The 26,300-nt window shown below is 46.0% G+C and overlaps 1 protein-coding gene across 1 annotated transcript; it reads left to right on the plus strand.

The window, feature by feature from the left end:
• The first annotated feature begins 1,017 nt into the window (after positions 1-1,017).
• Positions 1,018-22,596, plus strand: LOC119406646 (peroxidase-like). The gene is made up of 6 exons (XM_037673378.2): positions 1,018-1,219; positions 8,477-8,611; positions 10,713-10,931; positions 18,530-18,699; positions 19,512-19,623; positions 22,273-22,596. Exons 1-6 carry the CDS (start codon positions 1,083-1,085, stop codon positions 22,388-22,390), a joined length of 891 nt encoding a protein of 296 aa, XP_037529306.2. The 5' UTR covers positions 1,018-1,082; the 3' UTR covers positions 22,391-22,596.
• The last annotated feature ends 3,704 nt before the right edge of the window (positions 22,597-26,300 follow it).

The raw sequence follows: 26,300 nt of genomic DNA on the forward strand, positions 1-26,300 counted from the left end.
GGCAGGGGCGCACCTTGCATACTAAAGTATTGCGAACTTCGGGATTTCTATGGTGAATATCAGATGCGCGTGTCCTGTAGACAAGACAATGAATGTTACAAAATCACACTAATTTTCTCATGTACTGTACTTCCTCAATATTTCTTCTACTCTAATGGCCCGTATTAAGATATTTGAAGTATGAGAAAAGACATCGAAGTAACTTTGCATTTGAGCTGATTTGTTAAATTTGCCATCTACATTGAGAGTTGGAGCACATGGATCTGATCTTTCTATTAATCATAAACGAACAGCAATCGCAATAAGTGGAAACACAGAACATGGGGAGTCTATTTGACATGAGTCATCATTTCTTGTTTCTGACTGACATTTGCACGCCCGCTGGGTCATCGTTCAGGGTTACTAAAAAGCGTCTTGCTCGTTTGCTCCACCATGAAAGCCACGATGGCTTCCGGTCAGCCTGCGGTCTTGAAAAGCTGTGTATGCGAGCATAACAAAGCACTTGATCTAGATGAGGAGCGTGGAAATGTAAGACTGGCCTTACGCCCGACACCATGTAGCACGAAGTTTCATATCGCACATATCGTAACGAAGAAGCGTACACTGCAAAGCTCTGCAGCCGGATTGTCAGCTCTACGCAGAAGAGTCTCGAGCCGGATGTTGTAGCTGCTGCATGTGACAAGGCCAGCACTGTCGGGTCTCCGTATCTGTTGGCGTCGTCCGCATTCTCCACATCCGCATTGTACTTCTCCGTTATGAATGGTGGAGGTGCTGGGTCTTCTGCAATCTTGCACTTGCGCAGCCCGGCTCTACCTGCCACAATACAATTGGTAGGAACGATCCAAGCCTTAACCATGTGTGTGCGAAGCAATATCATACCCCTCTGCATCGTGTGTACCACCACTGCGCAGCTGTATGAAAATCGACAATAGGCACACAAGGACAAATGTAGTTCTCTTTTTACAATGAAGTGAATAACGTGTTTTTCTTTTCTGTTCATATGTGATAGGAGGATCCAGGAGGGACGCTACCAGCACATCGTCTTCTCAGAGTGGCTGCCATGGCAACTGGGTCAAAGGGTGATGACGGAGTACGACCTCTGGGTCAGCGATACAGGTCGCACCTCCTACGACGACACGCTCGATGCCACGCTGAGGAACGAATTCTCATCGGCCCACTTTCGCTATGCACATACCAACGTGCCTGGGGCATACTTGAGGTTCGCTACATATCCACTGTATTCATGGGACCATTAGTACGTAAACTGCACATTTTCTCCTCACAAACGTTTGTAGCTAGTTTCCTTACTAATATTACCTTACGATGGATTAGGGGACGTGTTCGTTTAGCTGGCTTTCAAATGCGCCGCCGACTACGACGGACAAGGAGAGTGTGTTTGTCTCTCTCCTTGTCTGTCGTCGTTTTCTCGCCTTTCATATCGGATCTTACGAAGAGTTAGGGACTCAGTGAATAGAATCAGTGAATAGGCTTCGGGCATATTTGTAACATAATACTGCAATGTGCAAGAAACTATTAAAATAATGCTGTTGGCAAAAAGTAAAAAACAAATCACCATACTAAAGCCGAGAACCTTAAGTCGTCCAGCATCGTCTGCACTTCGCGACCGTAGAGAGTGCGATGAGGTCACAATGCGATGAAAGCAGCGCGCCGTGCTGTTCACGTTTCTTTCCGTCCCCCCTGTAAATACACTGCGATCATGCCTGTGAGTGTCTTATTCAGTCGTTCGGTAAGTCCGTTGGTCTGCGGATGACACGCGGTCGTCTTTCGGTGCATGGTGTTGCTTAATTAAATAGCGTCGTTCATAAGCTGCACCGTGAATGATGTCCCTCTGTCTGTTATTACACTGGACGGAGCACCGTACGCAACACGATGCGGCGCATGAAGAATTGCACTACCTCGGAAGCCGTGGCTCGTGGGATCGCCTGCGTCTCAGCGTAGCATGTTAAGTAGTCAGTCGCGACGATCAGCCATTTGTTGCCGTTAGCAGACAGGGGAAATGGTCCGAGAATGTCCATGCCGACTTGGTCGGGGCGTGCAAGGTGCCTCCATTGGCTGAAGTAAGCTTTAAAGTAAGCCAGCTGGCTTAAAGGCCTTACCACACGTACGCGTTGCAGTGCGTCAGCACGTGGCGTGTACACACGGCGCCGCGCCCTTTCTCTTCATAGGGAGTGGGCGCGGCGCCTAGTCTACACGCCACGCGCTGACGCTCTGCAGCGCGTACGTGTGGTCAGGTATTTAAGGCCTGACCACACGTACGCGTCAAAAAGCCACGCGCTGACACGCTGCAACACGTACGTGTAGTAAGGCCTTAATAAATAGTTTTTTCCGGCACTGGTATTCACAACATCATTTAACGTACTGTTTGACGCTTGCCGTAAGTTCGGGCCAATAGTACATATTGCTTACACTGGCAAGTGTTCGTGAGAACACTATACTCCGTTTCATACATCAGGTGCAACGCTATGGAAGCTCGCGAGACTTCTTGCAATAGATGCGTTCGCGCGAAGAAACAGTTCAACGAATATACCACCCGTAATAAGGGGCGTAGGCAGAAATTGTTCTCGGGGAGGGGGGGCACCTCCATGATCTGAAGGGGGGGCAGGGCAGGCAGACGTGGTCGAGTGTAAGTTTTTACCGTGTATGCCATGGCAAAAAAAAATTTTCGGAGGGGGGAGGGGCACAATCCTGGTGTGCCCCCCCCCCCCCCGGCTACGCCACTGCCCATAATGTGTTATTTTTTCGTCCTTAGGCTGTATAATAAGAGAAGGTGATTTGTGCCCAAGAAATAAACGTACCCCGTTATTTGCAGTGTTGTCGATAGTTTGTTCTGGATCGTTTAGCGTCTCTTTCTATTTTTTTTTTTTTTGTATCGTGGCCTCCGCGATTAGCAGCGGCAGCGCGCAGCCGGAACTGATCGTGGAGGTCAAGCACTAGACACGCGGATTTACACATTTTCCTGGCCGAACTTCTTGCATAGCTTCCACAGCGTTGCACCTGATGTATGAAACGGAGTATAGGTGGCCAGATGTGGGTTCATCATGGCAAGTGAAGAGGACGTCGTCTCGCATGTCAGTGGGAACCACTAGGCGGCTGTTCGAACGGGCGTTCTTTTACAGCACGCCGTCTCGCAGACAGAACAGCGTCAACGAGCGGGACACTAGGCGTGGTATGGCTGTGCCGTGGCCCTCTAAATGATGGATGATCGTGTTCGAATCTCTGCATCGTCTCGCTGCCGTCTGCTCACGTCCGATGAGCGAAGGGCGCCCAGGAAACCATCATGGTCCTCTACTCCCTGACTGACGAGATGAATGGCTGCGCGCGACAGGGTGTCAGTATCTTCATGCTCACGGCCAAACTAATTAACGATGGTCACGTCAAATTCCTGTAGCCGCAAGCTCCACAGTGCTAGTCGTCCTGAAGCGAGGACTAGCACTGTGGAGCTTACCAAACATAAGACATTGTGGTCTGTCACTATTAATATAGTGCAACACTAATGATTCAATTCAGTATCGCTGACTTTTGCATATAACGTGTCTTCAGGTTATAACAATGAATGTTCGTCTAAACACTCAATGTAAGCTTTAATGTAAAATCGCGATGTTCTAGTTTTCTATTTTCACTTTGCCCATGTATGATCAAAGGATTACGGGCCAAATTTATCTAGAATATATTGAGGTCGTCCGACGTAATTGCACTTCGTTAATCGAATCTCTTAAATGAGCATGCCAATCAGTAGTTTCAACAAACTTACTGTAATCTCTGATGGTCACATTTCCCATATTTAAGCTGAAACATCTTTGATCAGTGAAGAAGCATAGCCAGCTGCACTGCACATATTACAATTGACAAAATTTCACACGTTTTGTCCCATCTCACTTTGGCACTCTTAATTTTTCGCTCTGTCTTCTTATCCTGTTAATGCTTCTTCATTGGCGCTTTGATTCTGATATCTGATGTCATCATGTTTTGCTATTTTATAATTGTTTTATTTATTTATTTTTTTGCTGCTGTGTTCTAGTTTAGCGCACTTACATTTCGCATTACTTACTTTCATTCGTCACACGCTTGCATTCGCGCATGTCCTTTTGTTGCGAATAATTGCGTCCCATAGAACTCAGCTTATTTTCTCTTTTTTTCGTTCTTTTTTTTGCCACCGCTGCCACCTGTTCGACAGTATCCTTCGAAAAGCTCTCAATGGTATTATGCAATAAATGATTGAATAAAAAATGTTAAAGTCCGCATGCATGAACATTACCCTAACGTGGAAATAATTTTGACTTTCCTTTTATTGTTCTTTGTACCCTTTCATGTCATTTTCCCTTTCTAAGACAGCAGTGCATCTATATTCTTATTGTCAAAAACGGTACATTGGCGAAACGGGACAACCTGTTAATGTTAGATTAAACGGGCATCGCGCGGACACGGCGAAGAAGTTACCCAAAGCAGTGGCACAGCATTTTAATGTAGCAGGTCACAACTTCGAAGATCTCAAACTTTACATACTTCAGTCAAACTTCCGGTCCCCAAGGGACAGAAGATATACAGAGTCATACCTTATTCACAAGTTCAATACACTCCAGCCAGCAGGTATTAAAGGAGCACTGACACAAAATTTCGAAGGCGAGATAATGAGTGAAATAGATGTATGTGGAGCCGTACACAACGTCTACGAAATATCAAGGGCCAATATAGCCTAGAACATATTTAAAATCAATTTTAAAGTGCATGCCGCGCGACTGAGCGAGATGCGAGCGCTTCGCGACGCCGACATCAACGCGGCGGATGCGTAAACAAACCTACGTCACGAGTTCGTGTTGGCTGGTGGCTGGTTGTGCCCTTGCGCTTGTGCCGTGCTACCTGCCATTTCTTCCTCCGTGCCTGCGGCTTTGCGTGTGCTAGTTGTGTTCTCTTCCGCTGTTCGCTCGTCGTGCCCGTTGGCAGATGTTATGGTCCGCTCACGTTAGCGGCAAGCCTGCCACAACGCCGCGGTGCCGCAGAACGTCGGCCGTCGCCGCACGCGCGAGAGCTGTCCAACTTGCACGGCAAGCTTCGCCGGCGAGGCATTCGCGCCTCTGAAAAATATGGCAGCACTGCCAAAAGCGGTTGTCGTCCACTTCGAATCTATCAAGTGGCCTCCGTGCACTCTGTAACGTGTAAGTTCCGAACTGATGCTTCCATTTGCTTTAGATTCATGTCCTTAAGCTGCGACAGCAATGTATTCGTCCCGATTCGGCGCCGTTTTTGAGAGCCATAGTCAAATAATCGATACTGTAAGCTTAACGAGTCGAGATGGGCGCTTCCGAATGCTCGGAGGACACAGATTACGCGTTTGTTAGTTGTTTCTAATCCTCCATAGCTGGCGCCACTTGACCTGGTTCGGCGCCCACCGCACCCACGCTCGCGCGCCGCCTACGTCACAATTTTGCGTGTTCACGTGACCAGCTGTGTTTTCCCGGCTTCCGGAGGACGCTGCCTAGCTCGGTGCTCTTTGAAACCGAAACTGCAACTGGGCGCACTAAAAACGTCTCTAAATAAATAACCGTCGCGCACTCGCGCAAGCGAGGTTTGCAGCCGTAATAAGTGGATCATAAGCTAGCTATTGCAACAAAAGAAACAAGGTGCAAAATTTTTGTGTCAGTGCTCCTTTAACGTTTCTAAGGGGGCTCTTGAATCGATTCGGTATAGTACATACACAACGAAAACCAACTAGAGTTAAGCCCTTCTTCTAGAAATCTCGAACCTACTATTGTTAAAATGCCACGTGCTTCCACTGACAATCATTCAGCGAAACGTACACCTCCCCTCTCCCGCGCCCCCCCCCCCCGCTTTTTGTTCTTTTTTTCCGCTTTTTTCCGCCTTCCTTATGAATCACGCAGTTCTTCACGGCGGCCTCTCCTCCCCCACCCCCACGCCCACTCTGGAGAGGGCACGAAGCATATACACACGATACCTAAGGAAATCAGTTCCAGCCTTGTAGAAGACAAGTCCGCTTGTCGAAACGTCGGCTCGAGCACCATCCCCTGTTTACGGATTTTTCCATCACAAGCTTCCATCTTCCACTTCCTGCCGTTTCTTTAGCAGTGTATCTAAGTTATGCATACATATCATCACTATTGAATTAGTACTGAGTAAAGGGAAAGGGCCAATGGGCAAGTTCTGTTTTAACGCGAGAGCGTTAAAGAGCTCGTTTCGCAAAAATCCCGGTGTCGGTGCCGGCGGCGGCGTCGTCGTTCGTGAGTGAGGGGGAGCCTCCTTTGCGCATGTAATATTGCGTGGCAGAACCAGAGAATGGCAGCAGGCGTCAAGACATGTGAATTGTGCAACGAGTGAGTGGCTAAAGCTGCCCACCCATTACCAAGTGGGCAGGTGCACCTGTCACATTACGGACGCGCAGTGGGCACTTCGCAACTCTACTAGCAGTAGGCACCTTACCCGGCCGCGGCGGCTGCATTTTCGGTGGAGGCGAAAATTCTCGGGGCCCGTGTACTTAGATTTAGGTGCACGTTAAAGAACCCCAGGTGGTCGAAATTTCCGGAGCCCTCCGCTACGGTGTCTCTCATAATCATGTCGCGGTTTTGGGACGTTAAACCTCAGATATTATTATTTTATATAGTAGGCATTCTAGGGTAGTTTTAAACGGCCAATGTTACGCGCGCAGTCGTTTCTTTCCTTGCCGCATAGTTGATCTGGGGGTTTTACGTGCCAGAACCAGAATATGATTATGAGGCACGCCACAGTGGAGGGCTCCGGAAATTTCGACCACCTGGTGTTCTTTAACGTGCACTGACATCGCACAGTACACGGGCCTCTGCCTCCATCGAAATGCGACCGCCACGGCTGCGGCATGGTTCAGGTGTCCACCAAGAATCGGGGGGATCGAAAAGGCGATGCGAACGGGGGGCGATTAAGCTTTCGCGTTCTACCCTTGAAGCGAAGCTCAAGCGTCCTCCAACTTTTAGTTTTTTTTTATTCTTTGCACCTGTCGGGATCTTTCCCTCACTGACAACGCGGCCGACGCTGACACGGGATCTGCTGCGCCACGAGGTCCTTAACGCTCTCGCGTTACAATTCCTGATGCCTGTTCTCGCCGTTCCTGGGGTGATATGGGCTATGGATCATATGTGGCACATACCCCCATACCGCAGCCCAACGTACGCGAGTACATGCCACACTTGACTGTTGGAAAGGGTTTCGCGACATACGTGACAGGCCTGTCACGTATCGCGACACGGTTGAAGGCGATGCGCACGGGGCCTGTTTACACGTGCTACTCTCGAAGGCGAAGATCAAGCGTCCTCCAAGTTTTTGATAACGCGTAATGGCACAACGGCACCGTTTTCTCAGACAGTAGAATAAACACTGATTGAAATAAACATTTGATTGTACTGTTTAGGACAACGCCTCCGTTGTGCAACTCATTATATATATCAGACACATTAATAGGTTACCAAGCGCATCCAATGCAACGCAACCGATAACAAGATATAACTAAGAGCGGTGAGAAAGAGCCATTGTCTTACCAAATTGCTGAGTACGAAATTATAAAGTGCTAGGGACACTGTAGTGGAGGGCTCCGCAAATTTCGACCTCCTTGGGTTCTGTAACGTGCACTTAAATCTAAGTACACGGGCCTCAAGCATTTTCGCCTCCATCGAAAATGAGGCCGCCGACAAAAATGAAATCAGTCCGAACGCATACATGGCAATACGCAAATACAAGACACTCTTTGTAATTATAATAATGTGTCATAAAGACGTAAAGAAATTCTCCTTTAACAAACATTTCAAACATGCTACTAAAAGGTCACTACAACAATTTCTAATAAAGATTGAGCAACGTCCAATATCAGATAATCGCGTAAAGTTTTGCGAAAAATTGATAGGAATGTTTTTAATGAATATATTTGCTGTAAACGCGGCACCAAACCAGCGCGTCAGGTACGCGCTGTCAACTGGCATGCGCGTCATTCCCTTTTTGTACTGCCACATAACTGGAAGGTTGCTGGTTCGGATCCCACCGACAGAAAGGGTGATTTTTCGTCCACTTTTTTTTCGTGCAGTTTAAGTGAGAATCATTACACAACAGTTAAGAAAGCACAGATAACGTTCCCCATGCTTTCCTTGACTTAATTGGCGGTCGTTTCCATTAGTTGTGTATAGTACAGAAAACGAGCCTCTCGAACAATTCCCCTACTTTTGTTCCAGGTGACATGCGTGAAATAAACGTGTTTTGTTCTCGGCTAATATCGAATCGTGAACGTCTCTCTTCTTTCGTGACGGCAGCTGTGCTGTCGCCGGTTTGCTCAACATCGGCTGACGCGTCACAGGCGGTGCAGGTTTTTATTGCGAACTTCGATAAGCGAGGATGAGGCGGGTCATTGTAACATCGAGGTGAATAGCACATGTCTGGCGCCGTTCCGCTGGAAGGGGCATCTTTTTTTTTCTTTTCTTTTTAGGATTGACGAAGAAGGAGAAAAGTTGCCCGAACTCAGACTGAAAGACGCCTACTTCGTGCCACTGAATGACACCTACCACCCCGTAGACGACGTCCTTCGGGGCTCGGTTGTGCAGCCGATGCAACCATTCAACAGGTGAGTGTCTCATGGCTAACAGCTTCCTGTTGGAGGTGGCGGGTTCGATAGTATGCCGAAACGTTCCGATGGGTGAATATTGCAGAAACGTCGATGCACCTATACGGAATCAGGACATACGTTTTGTTTAGTTGAATAAGTAGCTTTCTTGGTTTTTTGATCAACCGTGATGCATAGCGATATTCTTCTGCTTTTCGGGTGGATTTCTTGAAAAGAGATAACGGAGAAGACGTGGTGGTTCTCATTTCACTAACACAATTATTCCATGACTGCTTGATTTTTCCACGGATCTTACTTAATGAATATTGAAACGCCAAAGCAGAGCTTTATCTTGACATTTCCTCACTAACAGTGACATGACTTTATATGAACTTCTACCTTTCTCGCTTCATCAACCTGTAGAAGTTCTTTATTATCGTTGTGAGAATATTTTTGAAAGGACATATGCTTCCCTTAACGCTGTCACGCCATTAACGTAACGTGAAGTCCAACAAGATGTTACGATATATCGGCTAGAAATCAGCCAAGCTTATTACTGAGGCAAAGAAATGATCGCGAAGTGGTTGTCTGCATCGAAAGCTTTTCCTCGTGACTGCCTGACCACCCTCAGTAGGCGTACCCAAAAACCAGTAAACGTATTCTCATTCAGGACGACCTAAAACATTCTTAAGACAAATTTCTCCATTTGTGTGCGCTTATCCGACGGCTATTCTTAAGACGAAAGTCTCAGATGCCTCATCAAGTACGAAGAGTGACCATCGGCGTCGGCTCCAACACGAGGGATGCAAGAAATCATGATGTGATGACGTCACTCTATGACGTCATCGTTACGTTACAGATCTCAACAATTTGTGACATCACACGGTGACGTCATTACATCACATCATAGTGTTTCATACAATACCCTAGAGAGGAAACTGGCGCTGAGATTGTTCAACCACCATGGGAATGATGGGAAGTACAGGCTTCGGATTGGATAGCGTTATCTAGCGAACTGTCTACAGATCTTTTTCTACAGATTCAGTTTCGTTATTTGCGAGGCGTGGGTAGTGGGGTGCGTTTCAAAGCACTCAAGAAGCGCCTTTGTTGTTCAAAGAGGCCGAAGACCGCTATAGATCTCTTGGTTTTCTGCGACGCTGCAGCTTTAGAGGTTGTATTTGACAGTTTTAGTAACGCGTCGTGCACTCACCGCTGCGCACAGATGTAGCGTCCCATGTCAGTGCAACAAACTGCATCGAGTTCACGTTTGTTTGATAAGAGCGTCTTACCAAAACTCGTTCAAATCAGCTGCAGAACGACGGCGAAGCTAAGTAGACGCACCGTCGCGTTCCTCTGACTAGACTTCACAACAAAACGAAAGATGCGTTGGAGGCAGACCACTCGAACAGACGCACCTGGCATCGCAGCAGACGATACGTTAAGTGTTTCTCACTCAATACAGTACTGTTATTTCCGTAAATAGATCATGCGTAATTTCGAGGGTAAAACAAGCGTGTTTCTTTTCAAGGGTTGTGCAAAAATAATTCATTATATTGTGATGCCAAATCTGGAACACAATTTCAGAGCAATTCATACCCTGGTGGTTGAATTTGTCCAGGTTTCAGTTCCATCTCACGGTCACGCAAACTTTTTGCAATAAGTTTTACGTACAAAAGAATAAAGCAAGTTTTAATTAGAAATAAGCTCATATCGTTTTGTTTTACACTCGGCAAACAAGCGTTGCGAATCTCAAGAACCTAATCCATCCGAAGCAAATCCGAAGCCTGTACTTCCCATCATTCCCATGGTGGTTGAAGCGCTGCTCAAGGAGCCCGCGTAGACACTAGCGCCAGATTCCCCTCTAGGTATTATTGTAAGAAACTCTATGCATCACATCTTGGTCATAGGTGGGCCGATCCCGGAGGTACGTGAAGGGCAGAAAGCTTGCCCCCGATCCCGGAGGCAGTGCACACCCACGCTAGGTGCAGGGAGCTTTCGGGAGCATCAATACAATCGAATGAAAATAAACACCGTCTTTTTCTCTACAGTCATCTTAGGCATAAGGGACCCTGTTAGTTTTTCGTGTACTGACCTTCCGTGATTCACCGTTCGCACATTCCAGATTCGGGGATCATGGTGTCACGCATTATCTCTTCCGGAAACCCTCGCTTCCGTACGGTGATGACTTGTTCGCCGTCGACATCCAGAGGGGCCGGGACCACGGAGTTCGTCCATACGTCGTCTGGGTCCAACTGTGCCAGAACATCACCATTACCAGCTTCTCCGACCTGAGCCAGGTTATGCCCGAGGAGACCGCCCAGCTTTATGAGCAAGTCTACGAGTAAGTGCGTGAGTAAGGCAACGCGATGTATATGGCTCGCGTTGTATGCCTCTCACTGACACGTGGGCGACGAAATCCAAAGATATGGCAGACACGCCTTTACACTGCGCTGGCAATATAGGCCATCCAAGAATTCTCAGTTGGGAGTGGGGTTCCTATGTCAGGCAGAGGTGAGTAAATCCGCTGCACAAAATTTATTAGGCGGATACACGCTTGGTAAATGTCAGACGTTATAAATTAAGCAAAGAACGCAATGAACTGAATATTTTTCACGAATTTAGGACATTTGATATATATATATATATATATATATATATATATATATATATATATATATATATATATATATATATATATATATATATATATATATATATATCGCGAAGTGGCACTCCAAATTCATAAATGCAAAACACTTTCTGACGGCATGAGCGAGAGTCCGGGTACGCTTACTTGCATGTTGCCTTAGAAAATCGCTGTTTTGAGTTACTGGCTAGTGTCCATTTCATGCACGATGTTGACCTATTGTATATTATTACGTACATAATATCGGTGGCCTCTGTCGCTTCATGATTTTACTCGTATCCCCTTTGTTTCGCGTGCTTTTTGATTTCGTTTGTTTTCATCTCTAACCTTTTTCTTGCTTTTTTTTTAAAAGCCTGCTGAATGTCTTTCGGTTGCGATTAACCCACTGCATTTATGGCCAAGTGAGCGGCTGTCTGCGCAGTTTGTTATTTTGTAGACCTATTTCATTGCACACAAGTTCTGGGGTATCTAATACGTGCCAATTCACTGTTATATAATGATACGCGTTTTGAGTTGTACGTGCACTATACCCACGTGCCTTTGGTGATGTATAATCTTCTTTCTTAAACAATTTGGCGCTCGTGTGCTTGTTTCCCTAATTTGGCATGTACCATAATTTGCATAGGGGGCATGAGTCTATAACGAACATTACTGGTAGGTCATAACATGAAAAATTAGAGAGAACAGGATCCATGCGAAGCAGTCACCGAGTTGTAGCCTATGCTGGATTTTTTGCTTTCTGTGAAGCGTTAGGAGTTGCATCAACGACTTTCTGTAAATTGAGTAGTGGTGTTCGTGTCGGTGTACCAGACACACCGAGTGCACTGGCGGTCGTAGACGTGCGCACGGCAGGCCCCTTAGTCACCTAGGAGAAGGGGGGGGGGGGGGGGGGGGGCTCGCAATGTCTGCGCCATGCATTGACCTAATAGGGAGGAGGGAGAGTGCGCAGCGATGAACCTTCGCCCCTCCACCCCTGAAGCGGGCGCCTATGCTGGCGTGCAAAGGGCAGCACATGGTCTGCAGAGACATCAGTTGTATCGCCATGAAATGCACACTTAGTGCGACTATGTGCATAAGTAGGGGTGGTAGGCGTATTCGCTGAACGCCTGAATACAGCTTGCGGAGTCAATGGTGTACATATGCAATGTATACTACATATGTAATGTATACTGCATCGACTTAGGAGCGGCAAGAACAGAAATAAGAAAGTTTAACGCGTGAAAAATCACGACATATAAATGCTGCCGAGTTCATTTAAATAAATGTTTTACCAGGCCCACTTGATGATGTCATGACTAGAGGCCGGATCGTGAGGCAATAAAAAAGAGCGTTTTGGGCGCCAAAAATAGGCAGGCAAAAAAATTACACCATCTTCCGCTAAAGGGGACCATGAGGCGATGCGAAGCCGGAACACTTGCACGATCGCGTTCCGTTGGCGTTCGTTGGGCATGCTACGGTCCCGAACCTGAGGTTCTTCTGCTCGACGTTCAAGTTCCAACGCTGCTCTACGTGCTCGAAGCTCAGGATCCGCTGCTCGACGTTGACGCTGCGAAGCTGCTTCGCGCTGACGAAGTTCAGGGTCCGCCGCTCGCTTCAGGCGTTTGTGTTCAGCATCGCGTGCCCTTCACTTCGCAGCTTTGTCTTGAGTGGACGCAATTGGGCTGATGCTGACGCGTGCTTGCGTCAGCCCACTCACTGACGGGACTGTTGCTTCCATCACGCTTCATCGGAAGCACAAATGGAGTCAAACGGAGTCAACCAAAGCAAGAGCTGCACTGAACGCGCGCTGAGCTCTAACCGCTTAGAGGAGGAGAGTAGCGCAGAGAGTAGCGCATGCGCCGCGAAAGCAAAAGCGAGAACGCAGGAGAAGCGCAAGCAGGTGCTGGTAGAGAAGTGGAGAGAGTAACGCGCAGCTGTCGGAGAGAGCGAAGGAGGAGAGGCGCGCATGCGTAGTGTGAGTGCGGACCACAACGGCGTGTGCGGATTACCACGCCGCCTTACATACCCCCAAGCAAGAGATGCGTCGCATCTAAAACGTTTCAGGCCTCGAACGTCGTTAAGTGCACGCACAATAAATATTAACAGCGAAGCTCTTTAAACTGTCGGTAACTTGTGGTCTATCGTGCAAAACTCCACAGGTGGGCATGCGTCACAGAAATTGGGCAAGCCCCACTAGCGAGTACAGCAAGTGGGAGCGTTAAACGAAAACTCTGCTCGGCGAAGTAGAACACGTAAAACTAGCGAAAGAGAAAGAGAAAAAAAAAGGAAAGAAAAAATGGCAGAGAAAGAAAGTGATAGAAAGAAAGAGAGAAATCGAGAGGTATAAAGGGATAAAGACATAAAAAAGATGGCTGATTCCTAGAAATCGTCATAAGACGATAGTGAAACGTGGATTCACAGAAGTACTTGATTGCTTATAGTGCATTGATATATGAGAGCTTGTAGAATGACCATTGTTGATTGGCAGATATTGCACCGCCTGATGCGGACGCACCCACTTTGATGCCCAGTGGCACATCTCCACCCCGACGACTAACGCCCATGATCATGATTTAACCCTTGTGGTAGCTGAAGTTGTTACCATATACCTGCAAACAGTATGTGGTGAATTCAGCACAAATCTTGCGTCAACAAGCACATAATAAACACTGATACTGGATATGCACTCCTTCAAAGCGTCGTCAAACGCCAGGGGAAACGCGACACGACAGCCAGGCGGGCATCGGAGAGCGATATTTTAATATGGATGGATGCTATGAGCGAGGTTTGGGCTAAAGCCACCACCCCGCGGTGTGTTAAAGCGCTGAGGAAATTAGACTTCTCCTAATGGAAGCGCGCCGAATGGGACAGTCATTGCAAAGGCACGTTGCCCTGAGCTCAGCGCGGAGGCCACGCATTGCTTAACTGTACAACGTCAAGACGGCGACACCATCCCGCGAATCTAGAGCACTGTGAGAGGAACGTGTAAGAAATAAAAGGCGCCTTTGTGCAGCCTCCTTCATGTGTTTGTCGGGGGCACAGTCGGATAAACGCCCTCCAGCCGTCGTCGCGGACCAAGAGAACGTGGATTCGACACCTGTCAAAGGAAGCTTTAGTCTCTTTTTGTTGTTGTTTTTTCTAAATACCTCATGAAAGTCTTGGTGAACCCCGGCTTAAAACACTTTCGTGTTAAAAGATATAAAGACAGAGAAAAGTATAGAAAGAGAGTGCAAGAGATATAAACAGACGCGAAAAAGGGATACAAAAAAACTGAGCAAGACAGAAAGGGAAAAAGAGAGAAATAAAGAGAAACAAAGAAAGAGAGAGAAAGAAAGAGCGAGAAGGGAAAGAAAGAAATAGATCGAGAAGGAAATAATAGAAAGCAAAAGGTACAAAAACAGATACAACAATTAGAGGGAAAGAGAGAAAAGAAGAAATAAAAAGAAAGAAGGAAGGGATCCGCTCTTCCTTCAGGCTTGCACCACTAGTGCGAAGCTGCCATATTATTTTAACATAAATGCAAATTATTTCAAAACAAAGACGTGCGCGACCTGTACCTACGCCAGGAAAGCAAGAAATGTTTCAAAGCGAAAGCCTTAGACGCCTCATCAAAAGCGAAATTTGACCATCGGCGTCCCGCGTCTGCGGGGTCTTGCGTGCTGCGGCGTCGGATACGAGTGATGCAAAAAACCATCATCACGACTCCACGAGATGACGTCACCGTATGACGTCATCATCACGTCACAGATCGCCAAAAATTGTGACGTCATCATGGCGTCACCAACTTTGGCGCGACGTCACGTCACGTGATGCCGTCATCACATGACATCGTAGCTTGGTCAAATATGGACAGATCATGGAGGCAGTGCAACACCAGGTTAGCTGCCTCCGATCCTGGGGGCAATGCAAAACCACGCTAGGTGCGCAAAGCTTTCGAAGGGTGGCGGGACAGGATCAGTACATCGACTGAGAAGAAAAAGAAGATGGCTTTCGCCTTCGAGTCATCTTAGGTGAATTCATAAGGCACCCTGTGAATTTTGTTTGTGATGGCGCAACGGCGCCAACAGTGGAATATGGCCGTGCAGTTCTCCTTTTTCCCACACGGTCCGCAGAATACGGTCTTTCCTTTTCTTCTGTGGCATGGTGAGTCAAGTGTCCACTGTCAAATCAACACACTCCGTGGTCTCTTTCTTTTCGGCATGGCTGAGAACGGCAGCACAGCAGCCGATAACCAGACCGCTATGAGACCGCAAGGGAGGGATGCCTCTTATTGGCCGGGTCTAATCGCGTAGGGTCAATTTCTCCCCTTTCAGTGAACACCTTAAGAAGTAAATTACGAACAAAACAAAAGCCGCGTGCACATCACATGCTTCTTTCTTTTGCTCTTTACTCTTTGCCCTGCCGGCTCTCCACGGTTTCGCATTCGCCTACTGCTAGCGCCATGTCATCGCGGCGGCGTATGGTGGACGGTGCGTTCCCATTTCACTGCTGCTAGCCGTTGTTTTCTGGAAGTTTGTTGAACTAGAGGACTAGGTTTAACCCCATAGGGCTCCGAGCAGTTAGTGTTTTCCAGTAACCTGAACAACGCTCTCAAACTGCACTCGAAAGTGTAATTGTAGGTTAAATAGTGTTTATAGTGATTTTGAAAAAAGGCATTTATAGACACTTATAGGCATTTAGGCACAAACGCCAAAAATACACATTTATAGGCACTCTAAAAACACTATAAAAGCCTTTCTCAACCTCCCATTCATGCTCACCTATCAAAATGTGACGATAGCAACGCAAGGGACAAGATATTTATTTGCCTAAAATCGGGTCTCTAGTCATTGATAATTTAAATACTTCGTACTTCCAAGCAATATCAATTATTTGAATGGATCAAGCAGGACACTGCTGATTTCGCTATAAATGTTTCTAACATTTTCTCACTCCTTCTAAGTTGGCCAATTCGCTCTTCACATCATTATTACCGAAAAACGTTAGTGTGCAGAAAAACAAAGCACACATTGCTACATCAACTAGAAAACTGAATCTATAGTATCAGTACAGGTGTACTTGGTCCATAGTGCCTATTTTATTGCTGAGTGAGCAACAGCCTATCTTATCAGTCTGTTTTGTGTGAGGATGCATTTCAGTACAGTTCCAGCAGCGATATCTTTTGATGTATCAGTGAAGCTTGCAATCTTGCACTCAATCAAATCCATGAATCTTGCCAAATTGGTGCGAATGGCACGCAATGATGCTGGCAGCTGCTCTCAAACTACTCACTGCCAACTTTGAGCAGCAATTATAAGAACTATGTTTAGGCCCCCTTTTCTTCAGATGTCCACCACCTAATTGAATGGGGGAATGTGGTTTTTCTGTAGTGCCTCTTTACTCAACACAGAGTGGCCAATACATTTCTACAAGTATCGGTAACGTGTGTACAAAAAAAGCACGTTTTCGTGCACTATAGATTTATGCTGTTCTCGGGGGTACTTAACATAAGCATTATTAATGTACCCCTATCAGAGTAGCTTTCATGGTGCACGGTAATACTGCTATTGAGATAAAAGTTCTACACATATGTTATTCTTGCTGGCGACTTTCGAGCCATGTCTTTGTCCACTGTCTCATCTTGGAAAGCCATGTTATAGTTGCGACACGGGCTGGGGTACCTTTATTTTCTTCTTCTTAAGCTCCAAAATAGCTAATGTCCTATATTGAGGAGAAAAGGAGAACACAGAACTGAAGTTTTGCGCACATCAAGTGTATTGGTCATCTGTAGCACAAGACATACTATACCAGAGCACCAAGCATAAGAACATAGAAACCAGAAGAACGCTTTTTTCAGAGGGGGGGCACCGTTTCACGAGTTGTCAATGCGTATTTCACGGTATAAGGTATAACCATAGTTGCAGAAAAGACATCTTAATGGGCCTCTTGTCCAGTCGTATGGTGAAGACTACCCTTTGGGCATCGAAATGACCGAAAGTCGCACTAGTTAGCAGGAATTTGTCGATCAAGAAAGTAAAATTTGCAAACATGAACACGAAACTGGCAACACATATGCCGACTATGAAATGAAAGGTGGCACTGTGGCAGAAAAAGGAAAAGAAAAGAAAGGTAATGGCAGTCAATCTGTCACGTGATCTATGCAATAGGTAAGTGAGGTAATCGAAGGCTGTCTCGTCCATGCACTTCCCAGTAATATTGATATTCCAAGCCTCCACCATAAATGAAAAATAGTAGCACAAATACAGGCCTTTTTCGTATCCCCTTTCTGTTGATTCGTCTAACTTTACCGCGCCGGTGCCACGGCCGCTGGATGAAAAAGCGGCCGTGCAAGTGCGCATTACTACTAATGGAGCGAGAACATTAAACGAAAAGGGGGACAGTAGTGACGGAACATCGCCACTATGTTCCAAGAACACCTGCCCCATTAAAAGTTATATATGGCACTGTCGCATTGTTTTTCTTCACACACTAACCGTAAGCCATTTCGACGAAATTTAGTATCCTAATTTGGGCGTAGTCTTTATTAAAATTTGCTGTTAGCATAGCTCTGTTCCTGAGTGCGCGGCGTCAGTACCGAGGTACTGTCAGTCAGCCAGGACAAATGCGGAGATTAGGGCTTGACATTGATAATAAATGACATTTTTCATCGCGGTTTCTAATTACCTTTGTCTTGATCGACCGAAATTCAAACGCGCCGTGCCGGATTAGCGACTGAGATTCTGGGTTGTTAAGTAGGGGAGAGGAGGTTTGATATGCACAGCTCGGCGACCACGTTTCGGTATTAGCTAAATGCAAGAACACTCGTGTACTTAGATACAGCCGCGTGTTAAGGAACCCCAGGTGGTCCAAATTAATCTGGAGTCTTCCACTACGGCGCGCCTCATAATGATATTGTAGTTTTTCCTTGTAAAATCTATAATTGAATTAAAGTTATAATCTTGAAATCGAGGATTTTTGCACCATTTCCTTGCATTCTAAATTGGGAGGTGGTGGTCGGCTTATAATTGAGGCTGTCCTAAATTCAAGTAAAGAGGCTGCGCTAATCTATTTTTCCACGAAGTATTCGAAAACCATGAAAGCATCACCTAAAGGAAGAACTATCTTCAGCGGGGTGTATCCACGTGTTTGTATCTTGGGAAACATGGCAGCCTTTTGTTCTAGTGATTTCAACACAACACCAATGATTCAATGACATTGATACGAAAGTGCATTGATGCAAAGACGCATTTCCGTTGTTAAGTATGCTTTACATCAAAATTCTCGAACGCCGTATCGCGGTCAAGCACGAAGGGTTTTTGTAATTCACCTTCCAGAGACGTTCGAGACATCGACCTTTATTCGGGAGCCCTTTCCGAGACACGACTCGAAGGAGCTGAACTTGGGGCCACCTATGCCTGCGGTGTGGCCAAGCAGTTCCGTCTGCTGAAGTACGCTGACAGGTTTTACTACGAGCACGCGAACCAATCGGGTTCCTTTAACGACGGTGAGAACTTTGGTTTATCTTGAAACAACGATGCAGCTAACCGCACGCTCGCTTATTTACGTCGAACGCTTTCCCCTGTCCCATCGTCACTGAAGTTAACACTGCACAAAACCTTGGTATTTCTCCATTATGTTCGCATGCACCGTAGGGGATGCCACTCAGACCACGCTCTTCGAAACGCTTGAAGCCATTGACAACCACGGAGCACGTTTCGTCTTATTATATATTTATTCATATCATTGCACTGTCACGTCTATGAAAACCCTAAATTTGCCTGATCAGACGAAAATCATCTCGCCTTAATCTTTTTCACAGAGTCTATCTTTAGAACAAAGATATTATTTTAGAACTAACAGACAATACTGCCAAGGAAAGTATAGGGGATATCATTTGTAGCATATTATGATATAAGCATGAAGAAAGTAAAGTGTACGAAAAGATAACTTGCCGCCGGCAGGGACCGTACTTAGTGTTAGCGTATACAGCCAGGATTACATCACAACGATAGAAGCACACAGCAGCTTTTGGCTAAACCCGAACATGTCAACAGCTGTACCTTACAGCAGGTTATCAGCAGGTGTTATCGTGCTTTACTACTGACCCGAAAGTCGCGGGTTCAAATGCCGGCCGCGACGGCCATATTTTTATGGAGGCAAAATGCTAGAGGGCCGTGTTCTTGGGTTTTAGTGCATGTTAAGGAACCCCGTGTGTTGGAAATTTCCACTATAGCGTCTCTCATAATCGTGTCGTAGTTTTGGGACGTGCTGCTTGGTTTGTTTGTTTGTTTTTAGATCTCATTTCTTTTTTTTCAGACCAATTGGATACCATTAAGAAAACGACACTAACGAAGATCTTGTGCGAGAACGTCGCAGGAATGGACGGCGTCTCGGCAAATCGGAATGCCTTCTTGCTTCCCGCAAACGAGTAAGCGAAACATTTTTTTATGAAGATGTGGTTTGATGCGCCTTTCAGTGATGGTCATTTTCATAGCCCTCCACGGAATAAGCAAATATTTTCGTGTATTTCCATGCGTTTACACCAGCGAACAGTCTGCTTGGAAGGAGCGGTCATTATATTATGCGAGTTTCTCTTAAATGATGTAGTCTTCCAAAGGCCGCTTCCTTGCTAAATACTTTTTGCTGAAGATCGACCATTTCACTCTTCTGAGCGACGTTTTATTCCTCTGTGTCTGTAAGGCATGCCACTCGTATGCGTGGTTTTGGTTGGCTCTTCGGTAAGTGGAGCTGCAATCAGCAGCATTTTCACGTACAAGTTTGCCCTGAATCGGCGCGCTTACCGGTTGTCGATAGTTGTGGATTTTATTTTTATCAAACGTTATAATCTTTAGTTTCCTGCAAGCATTGGTCTTTAAGCTTCACACGCGTGTCCTTCAAGCGCCGGCAATTGGCATACTGTAATCTGCGCTTCCTCGGAAACTTTTGTGGCGTTCTTTTTTTTTTCTCAAAGAGCCAAATCCAGAAACCCGAAACAAGGCTAAATTTCACGGCGGCGTAAAGCCTAAGTATCTCACTATTAAAACACTTGTAATCAAAATGTCCCAGTTCCTTACTGTAGAATGTGAACGCAAAAAGGCAGTTTCGAACAAAAAATGAGCCAGATCTGGCGTCTGCTTAGATCAAAGTGAGCCCGATCCAATAAACCATCGCTGTATCAACAATCGTCACCAAAACAACCAACATAGCCGCATCCAATCTGTTTCATTTGTGTCCTAGTTGCTTTGTTATCGTCCTTTCCTTCTACAATTAGTTTTTCTTGGGCAAATTTCTACTTGCTGAAGTACATAATATTGTTGGGCAAAACTCGAATAGAAGGAGTAAGAGGCCGAGTTTCTTACTTATTTCTGCCTCTTAATGTTTTTTTTAGTTTTGCGCAATAGTATCATATCCTTCTTTCGTTCCATGACGGTATATTTGAAATAGAAGGCAAATGAAATGAAGATGTTCGGCACCGAACTATTCCTTAGGAAGAAGTGATCAGAAAAGGCGTGGCGTAATACGAGCTAAGCACAAGAAGAAGAAGAGCTGAAGTATTCTTGACGGCCATCAATTGAAGCCAAGAACAAGGCAACGCTGCCTATAGTCTACAATGGTGCGCCTTTTGCCTGGAACGACCACTTGCTCTACGAGTCTAGTCATCGCCATTACGCCCATGCAACGAAGGACGGAACCAACGGAAGCACACGGATGGTGTTAAATTTGTCGCAAAATATTGCTATATCATTCATTCGCTGCAATTTAGACTTATTTTGCGACCTAATTCAAGCCCAAATGAAATATTCCAATCTATAAGAGCCCAATCTAAATTTCAATACTGAAGGGCGACGATAGTTGGCTGGGTCGATTTTAGCCGCAGTATAGATTTGAGGTATTTCGGTGGCATGAATACACTGACATAAAATTTTGGTGCAAGCCCGACCATATTGTCAGTAGCAAAAATCGGCGCTTTTCTCAGTTTCAGTTGAAGTGAACTTGGCTCTTTTAGATAAAAAAAAAACGAAACATTTAGAGCTCGTTCGCTCTTGTGTGACGTCACCATGACGTCACTATTACGTCACATAGCGTAACGTCTCTTGGTAAAAGGTGGGCCGATCAGGGAGGCAGTGCAAAACCAAGTGAAGTACACAAAGCTTCCAACACATCTGATCCTGGAGGCAGTGAGATACCACGTTATGTGCCGAAAGATTTAGGAGCTAGCGGGGGAGGATCAATACATCGACTGAAGAGAGAAAGAATAAGAACTGCTTTCGCCTTCGCGTAGACTTAGGCGAGTGCACAACGGACCCTGTGAGTTTCTTCTCAGCATCTTTTGCCACATTTTCAGTGGTAGCTCCTTGTTCTATGAATGTCGTGTGCACTACTGCTTATTGGCGTCGAAGTCCTGAGCACTTGACTGCGGCAAAAGGCGCAAAACATGAGGCAGGCAATGTAGTAAGCTCCTGTGTCGTCTGTACCCTTTGTCTCTATATCTTTTTCGCGCTGTTTTCCGACTTTGAGCCCCCCTCCCCCTAGGCAATAAGGGGGAAAAGACGGTCTTTAAGACGACCCTGTCCCCCTCGTGCACACGCCTATGATTGTTGTCGCACTACGCTGGGCAACACCGGAGTTTTTTTAGAGAAGCTGCGCTGGTAAAACAGGCGCGATAGCTTCGCTTATGCGATTTCACCACAGTTCGTTGGACGTGAATTTCCTTCGGGTTGAACCTGTTTCAGGTTTAACCTGAGACCCGGCGCCTGAGCAGCATCAAGCCTCGGTTACCGGACCTCAGACTCAAGAAAATTGAATTTTTCGTGTATTTGAAATTCGTTTATTGTACTGCTTAATTATTCACACATTCTTCCGGCACTTCCAGTGCATAAAAAAGCTTTAGGAGGCTTTTCTTTGCTCAGAAGGTCGAATTTAAATTTAACGAAGTAAATCGCCGCTTTTACAGGCCGCGTTTTATCGACGTTTGCCTGTATAAAAAAGTCCTTCAAAGATCACCTTTGAGGAGTAGTGACCTCATCTGTTCTCAGTCTTTTTCTTGGTCTTTTCTATTGTTCTTTGTTTTTTGCAGAGGTGACACAGTGATGTGCAGCGACCTGCCCGACATCGATCTGTCGAAATGGAAAGAAGAGAACGAAAGCGGAGAAAACAGCGAAGGCGGCCGTTCGAGCGTGCCGACGAATGCGTAACTCTGTTAATCTCAAGTACGGCACGCTTAGCTCTGCAGCATTTCATCACAGGCCGATAGAGCGCCCGTCGGCATCTTGCTTCTTACTTTCGTAATATTTACGAATTGCCCGCATGATTCGTAGTTGCGTAGCGCCTTGTTTGCCCGTTCTTGCCAGGAATGCTGGTGTTAAGCTTGTCTCACAGAAAAATAAAACCTACACTTGAGGTGTGCAGTGTAAGTGGTTGCAAGCTACGTTGTTACTAGTAGACAGTAAATGGCTCGCGAAACGCGATAAAGCCATGTTGTGGAGCTGAAGAAAGTAGTGTCACCGTCCACAAATCACCTTTGCGGAAAGGTGTAATGCAAAACTTTGGTCGCGTTAGGGTACAACGAAGTGCGATCACACGCCTCATACGCTCACAATCGTGGTGCTCAAGACTTTGGTCAGGGTTATCATGTAAAAAAAAAGACATCATTCACTCAGTAACAATTTTTTATTAATACTCTTACGACCAACGTGCTTATAAAGCTTTCTGAAAACGCGCACAAGAATTGCAGAAAACGTTGGAACCCGTTGCATCAGGAATCCGCATCAGACCTGCCTTCGTAATTACAGGAATAAATAATTACTGATATTCAGCTTTAATTTAATTCGCGTTTAACCGCGAAATGAACTCGAATATCAGACATTCATGAGGCGGGTATAGTCAGGCTGGCGATACTACGCTATCGTAAGGAGCACTGACTGAAAGCAGTGATACAGCAGTGACAGCGGTGATAGCTGATGAAAAATCGCTGAGCACGGCGTGTCGCGGGAGCTAACGTTTGGACAAGTGGTCTTGTCTTCTTCAAGGCGGCCACAGCCTACATTATCGCGTGTATGTATCCATGCTTCCTACCCTCTCCCCATCCAAAAGGGCGAAAGGGCAAGTGCGAAGACGGGGAGAGAAAAATAAGGAAAATACATGGGCGGATATTACGATAATCCGAATTCGGAGAGGAGGTTGCTGCCTTGAAGAAGACAAGACCACTTGGTTTCAGCGACAGCCCCCGTTCGAGGGTCTCCTCAAGCCTCGGCCTCATTCGGAGCGACACCTTGCACTTCTTGTAAAACCCGTTTGTGCATCACTCAAAATACAATTGATTTCCTTTATTACGCGTACTGAGTCATGTGTGCGATGTTTTGGTTAGCACGTCTTTGAGCTATCTTCAAAGTCCCATCCTCGCAGGTTAGAATCTGCTGAGTTTTGGGATGAAAGCTGTACTGATGCCCCGTTGAAGTTTATGTTCGACTTAGTGCTGATGTCCTGTCGAATTTTGCGGCGGTATTTCTGTCAGACTTTGTATTTAAATTTCGTTAAAGTTTATCTAAGGCTTCGGAAGACCTTCCCATTGACGATCATACACATTCTTCTGAAATTTATGACGTTTGTACAACTTCCAAGTGTCCTTTGCTTTACCTTCTGCCAGAGTCGTGCGGAAGAGATGCTTTACTACGACCTCGCACATTAAAACGTGTATGTAGGTTCTGAAATCATTATGTTGCAAGGAACTGACACCAACTTACTAGTATTTACTTGCATCTGTCAAAACACTTTCTGTTTACTAGGTTGCACGTCTCTCATAATCATATCGCGGTTTTGGGACGTAAAACCCCAACAAACATATATTATTGTTAAGTTGCGATGAACTCAGACTACGCCGACTGCGCACAGGCCGTATTCTGAAAGGATCGCAAAAGCCGTTAATCGCAAAAGTGTCGCCTTTGGTGCGCGCTGACTAGAGATTGGGCAAACCGGAAAAGGGTGGGCACCATCTGATATTTCCGTCGACGTGACGGTGCATAATTAACGAGTCTCCTGACATGCCTGGAATAAACGAACTCGCCTTATCACTGTCGGTTGGTGGTGCAGTCTGGCATTTCAGTCACATAGATGGTAGTTTCTAGCATTGAACCCTTGGTGGACGTGCGCAGCATTTTTCAGGCTGATACTTTCAGCGAGCATTAGCTTGGTGTGTTTTCAATACTCGTTCTTTTGCCAGCGCGTGCTTTTGTTTTTGTGGTATGAACTTTCCAGGAACATGAACCGTCCGTTGCTCGCGTGGTTTATCGCGCTCCGGCAACATGTTGAGATTATATTGTTGCGGCGGCGCACTACAGCTGAGTTGTCTGAGTACACCGTGTTAAACTCTCAGCAAAAATACATTTCAAACAAAATTGCATTCTTTAACAATTGTACTGTGCTTTAACCAATTGCACAAAAAACGTTCAAGGCACTTTCAGCACGTGTTATATTTCGGGTAGCCACAGCCAAGCCTTGCCACTGCAAGCGTGGAAGCCAGCATACGCTTGAAATTGCCACACTCAGGTCGCTCTGCGCTCGTACAGTATACTCACTCTTGTGGGGTGAGACGTTCGTAGCACCAACGGCTAGTGCAACAATGACGTCACGGGCAAGAGTTGCTTCACTTATTGAACGCGTCAGATTCTACGTCACCAAACGAGATGCCGTCGCCTTTCGCGGTCGTTTCAGAATAGGGGCTCGGTTTGATTGCATCTTTAATTCAGACTCTGTGGCATCGAACTCTCCCAGTGTACACTTCAATCGCCACAAGCTCATATCTTCCACATCCACTTCAACGACTATCATTGTCCACTTGACAAGTGCACAGACCATACCGAGCATCTCTAAGCGAGCTCTCGGTATCCACACTCATAGGCATTACCTCATTACCTGTGAAGTAGCATGATGCATACAGTATCATTTTTACATATTCCTGGCTGGGAAATAACAGATCAATACATTATTAGCAGTTGTCACTCATCATCAAGTTCAGCACGTCAACCAAAAATTCAACAGCAGATCAGCAGAAGGCCCAAGCATGCTTTCTCCTTCACTTTCCTAGAAAGTTCTAAACATTCCCGTAATTATTATTTTTTTGCTGCACACGTGAACGCTGCAAAGAAGAAATGACCGAGGTACACACGTACAATCTTAGCAAACAACCGCTTAAAACAACGCATATAAGGCGGAAAGTAGGTCGAACTTTCGACGCTTATAAATGGCTCTCTAAGCGCCCTACTTATACGGCTCTTTCATGCGGCCCCTCTTTATGCGGCCTCTGGCTAAGCGGCTCTCTCTTATACGGCCTAAGTCTATGCGGCTCTTCCATATGCGAGGCCATCTCGTTGCCAGAAGGCCGTTTAAAAGTGACCACTTAAAGTAACGCATACCGTCAATTTGGTTAAGCGGTATTTCAGGTCAAATCTGTTCGGCTTATATACGGCTCAATATGCGGTCGAAATATATGCGGTACTTATCGCAAATTTTTAGAAAAAAAAGAATTCTTCTACATTGTAGTTCATCGTGCAGTGTTCCTCTTTTTTTTCTTTTGTTCTTTTCAGCCTTCCAACTCATGAATATGCATTTACACATCACAAGAACACTGCACAGAGAGTCACAAACCATTTATCAACACACACACACTCCACCACGGGGATTTGAACCCACGCCAACCGCGTGACAAGCAGACACTGTAACCACTACGCCACAGCACCACACGACTTCCGCGGCTTTATATATGCACTTCACGTTATCTTGGACGATTTTACGATCGGCTACAACGCTATAATTTTGCATATATGACAGGCATCGTTCGCGTATAATGCGCGTGTATACGTGTGCACGACCTTAAGCGAACCCTCGCGGGCAGCCACAGTCAGTTTGTGTGTAGAATTACGTTTCTCGTCCGACGGCTTGCGCATCCCGCACGGAGACAGAGGTGAACCATAAACGACGCGTTTCCGAGTGCATTTCCATTTGCCGGCATCATACAGCAGCCAAACGTGGCCTGACATGCAACCAGCCGCCAAAGAAAAGTATTCTGCGATGTTTGACGCAGTACAGGCGGTGGAAGTCAGCTTATCT

The sequence above is a fragment of the Rhipicephalus sanguineus genome, chromosome 10 (genome assembly GCF_013339695.2).
Source record: "Rhipicephalus sanguineus isolate Rsan-2018 chromosome 10, BIME_Rsan_1.4, whole genome shotgun sequence".
NCBI classification, from domain to species: Eukaryota; Metazoa; Arthropoda; class Arachnida; order Ixodida; family Ixodidae; genus Rhipicephalus; species Rhipicephalus sanguineus.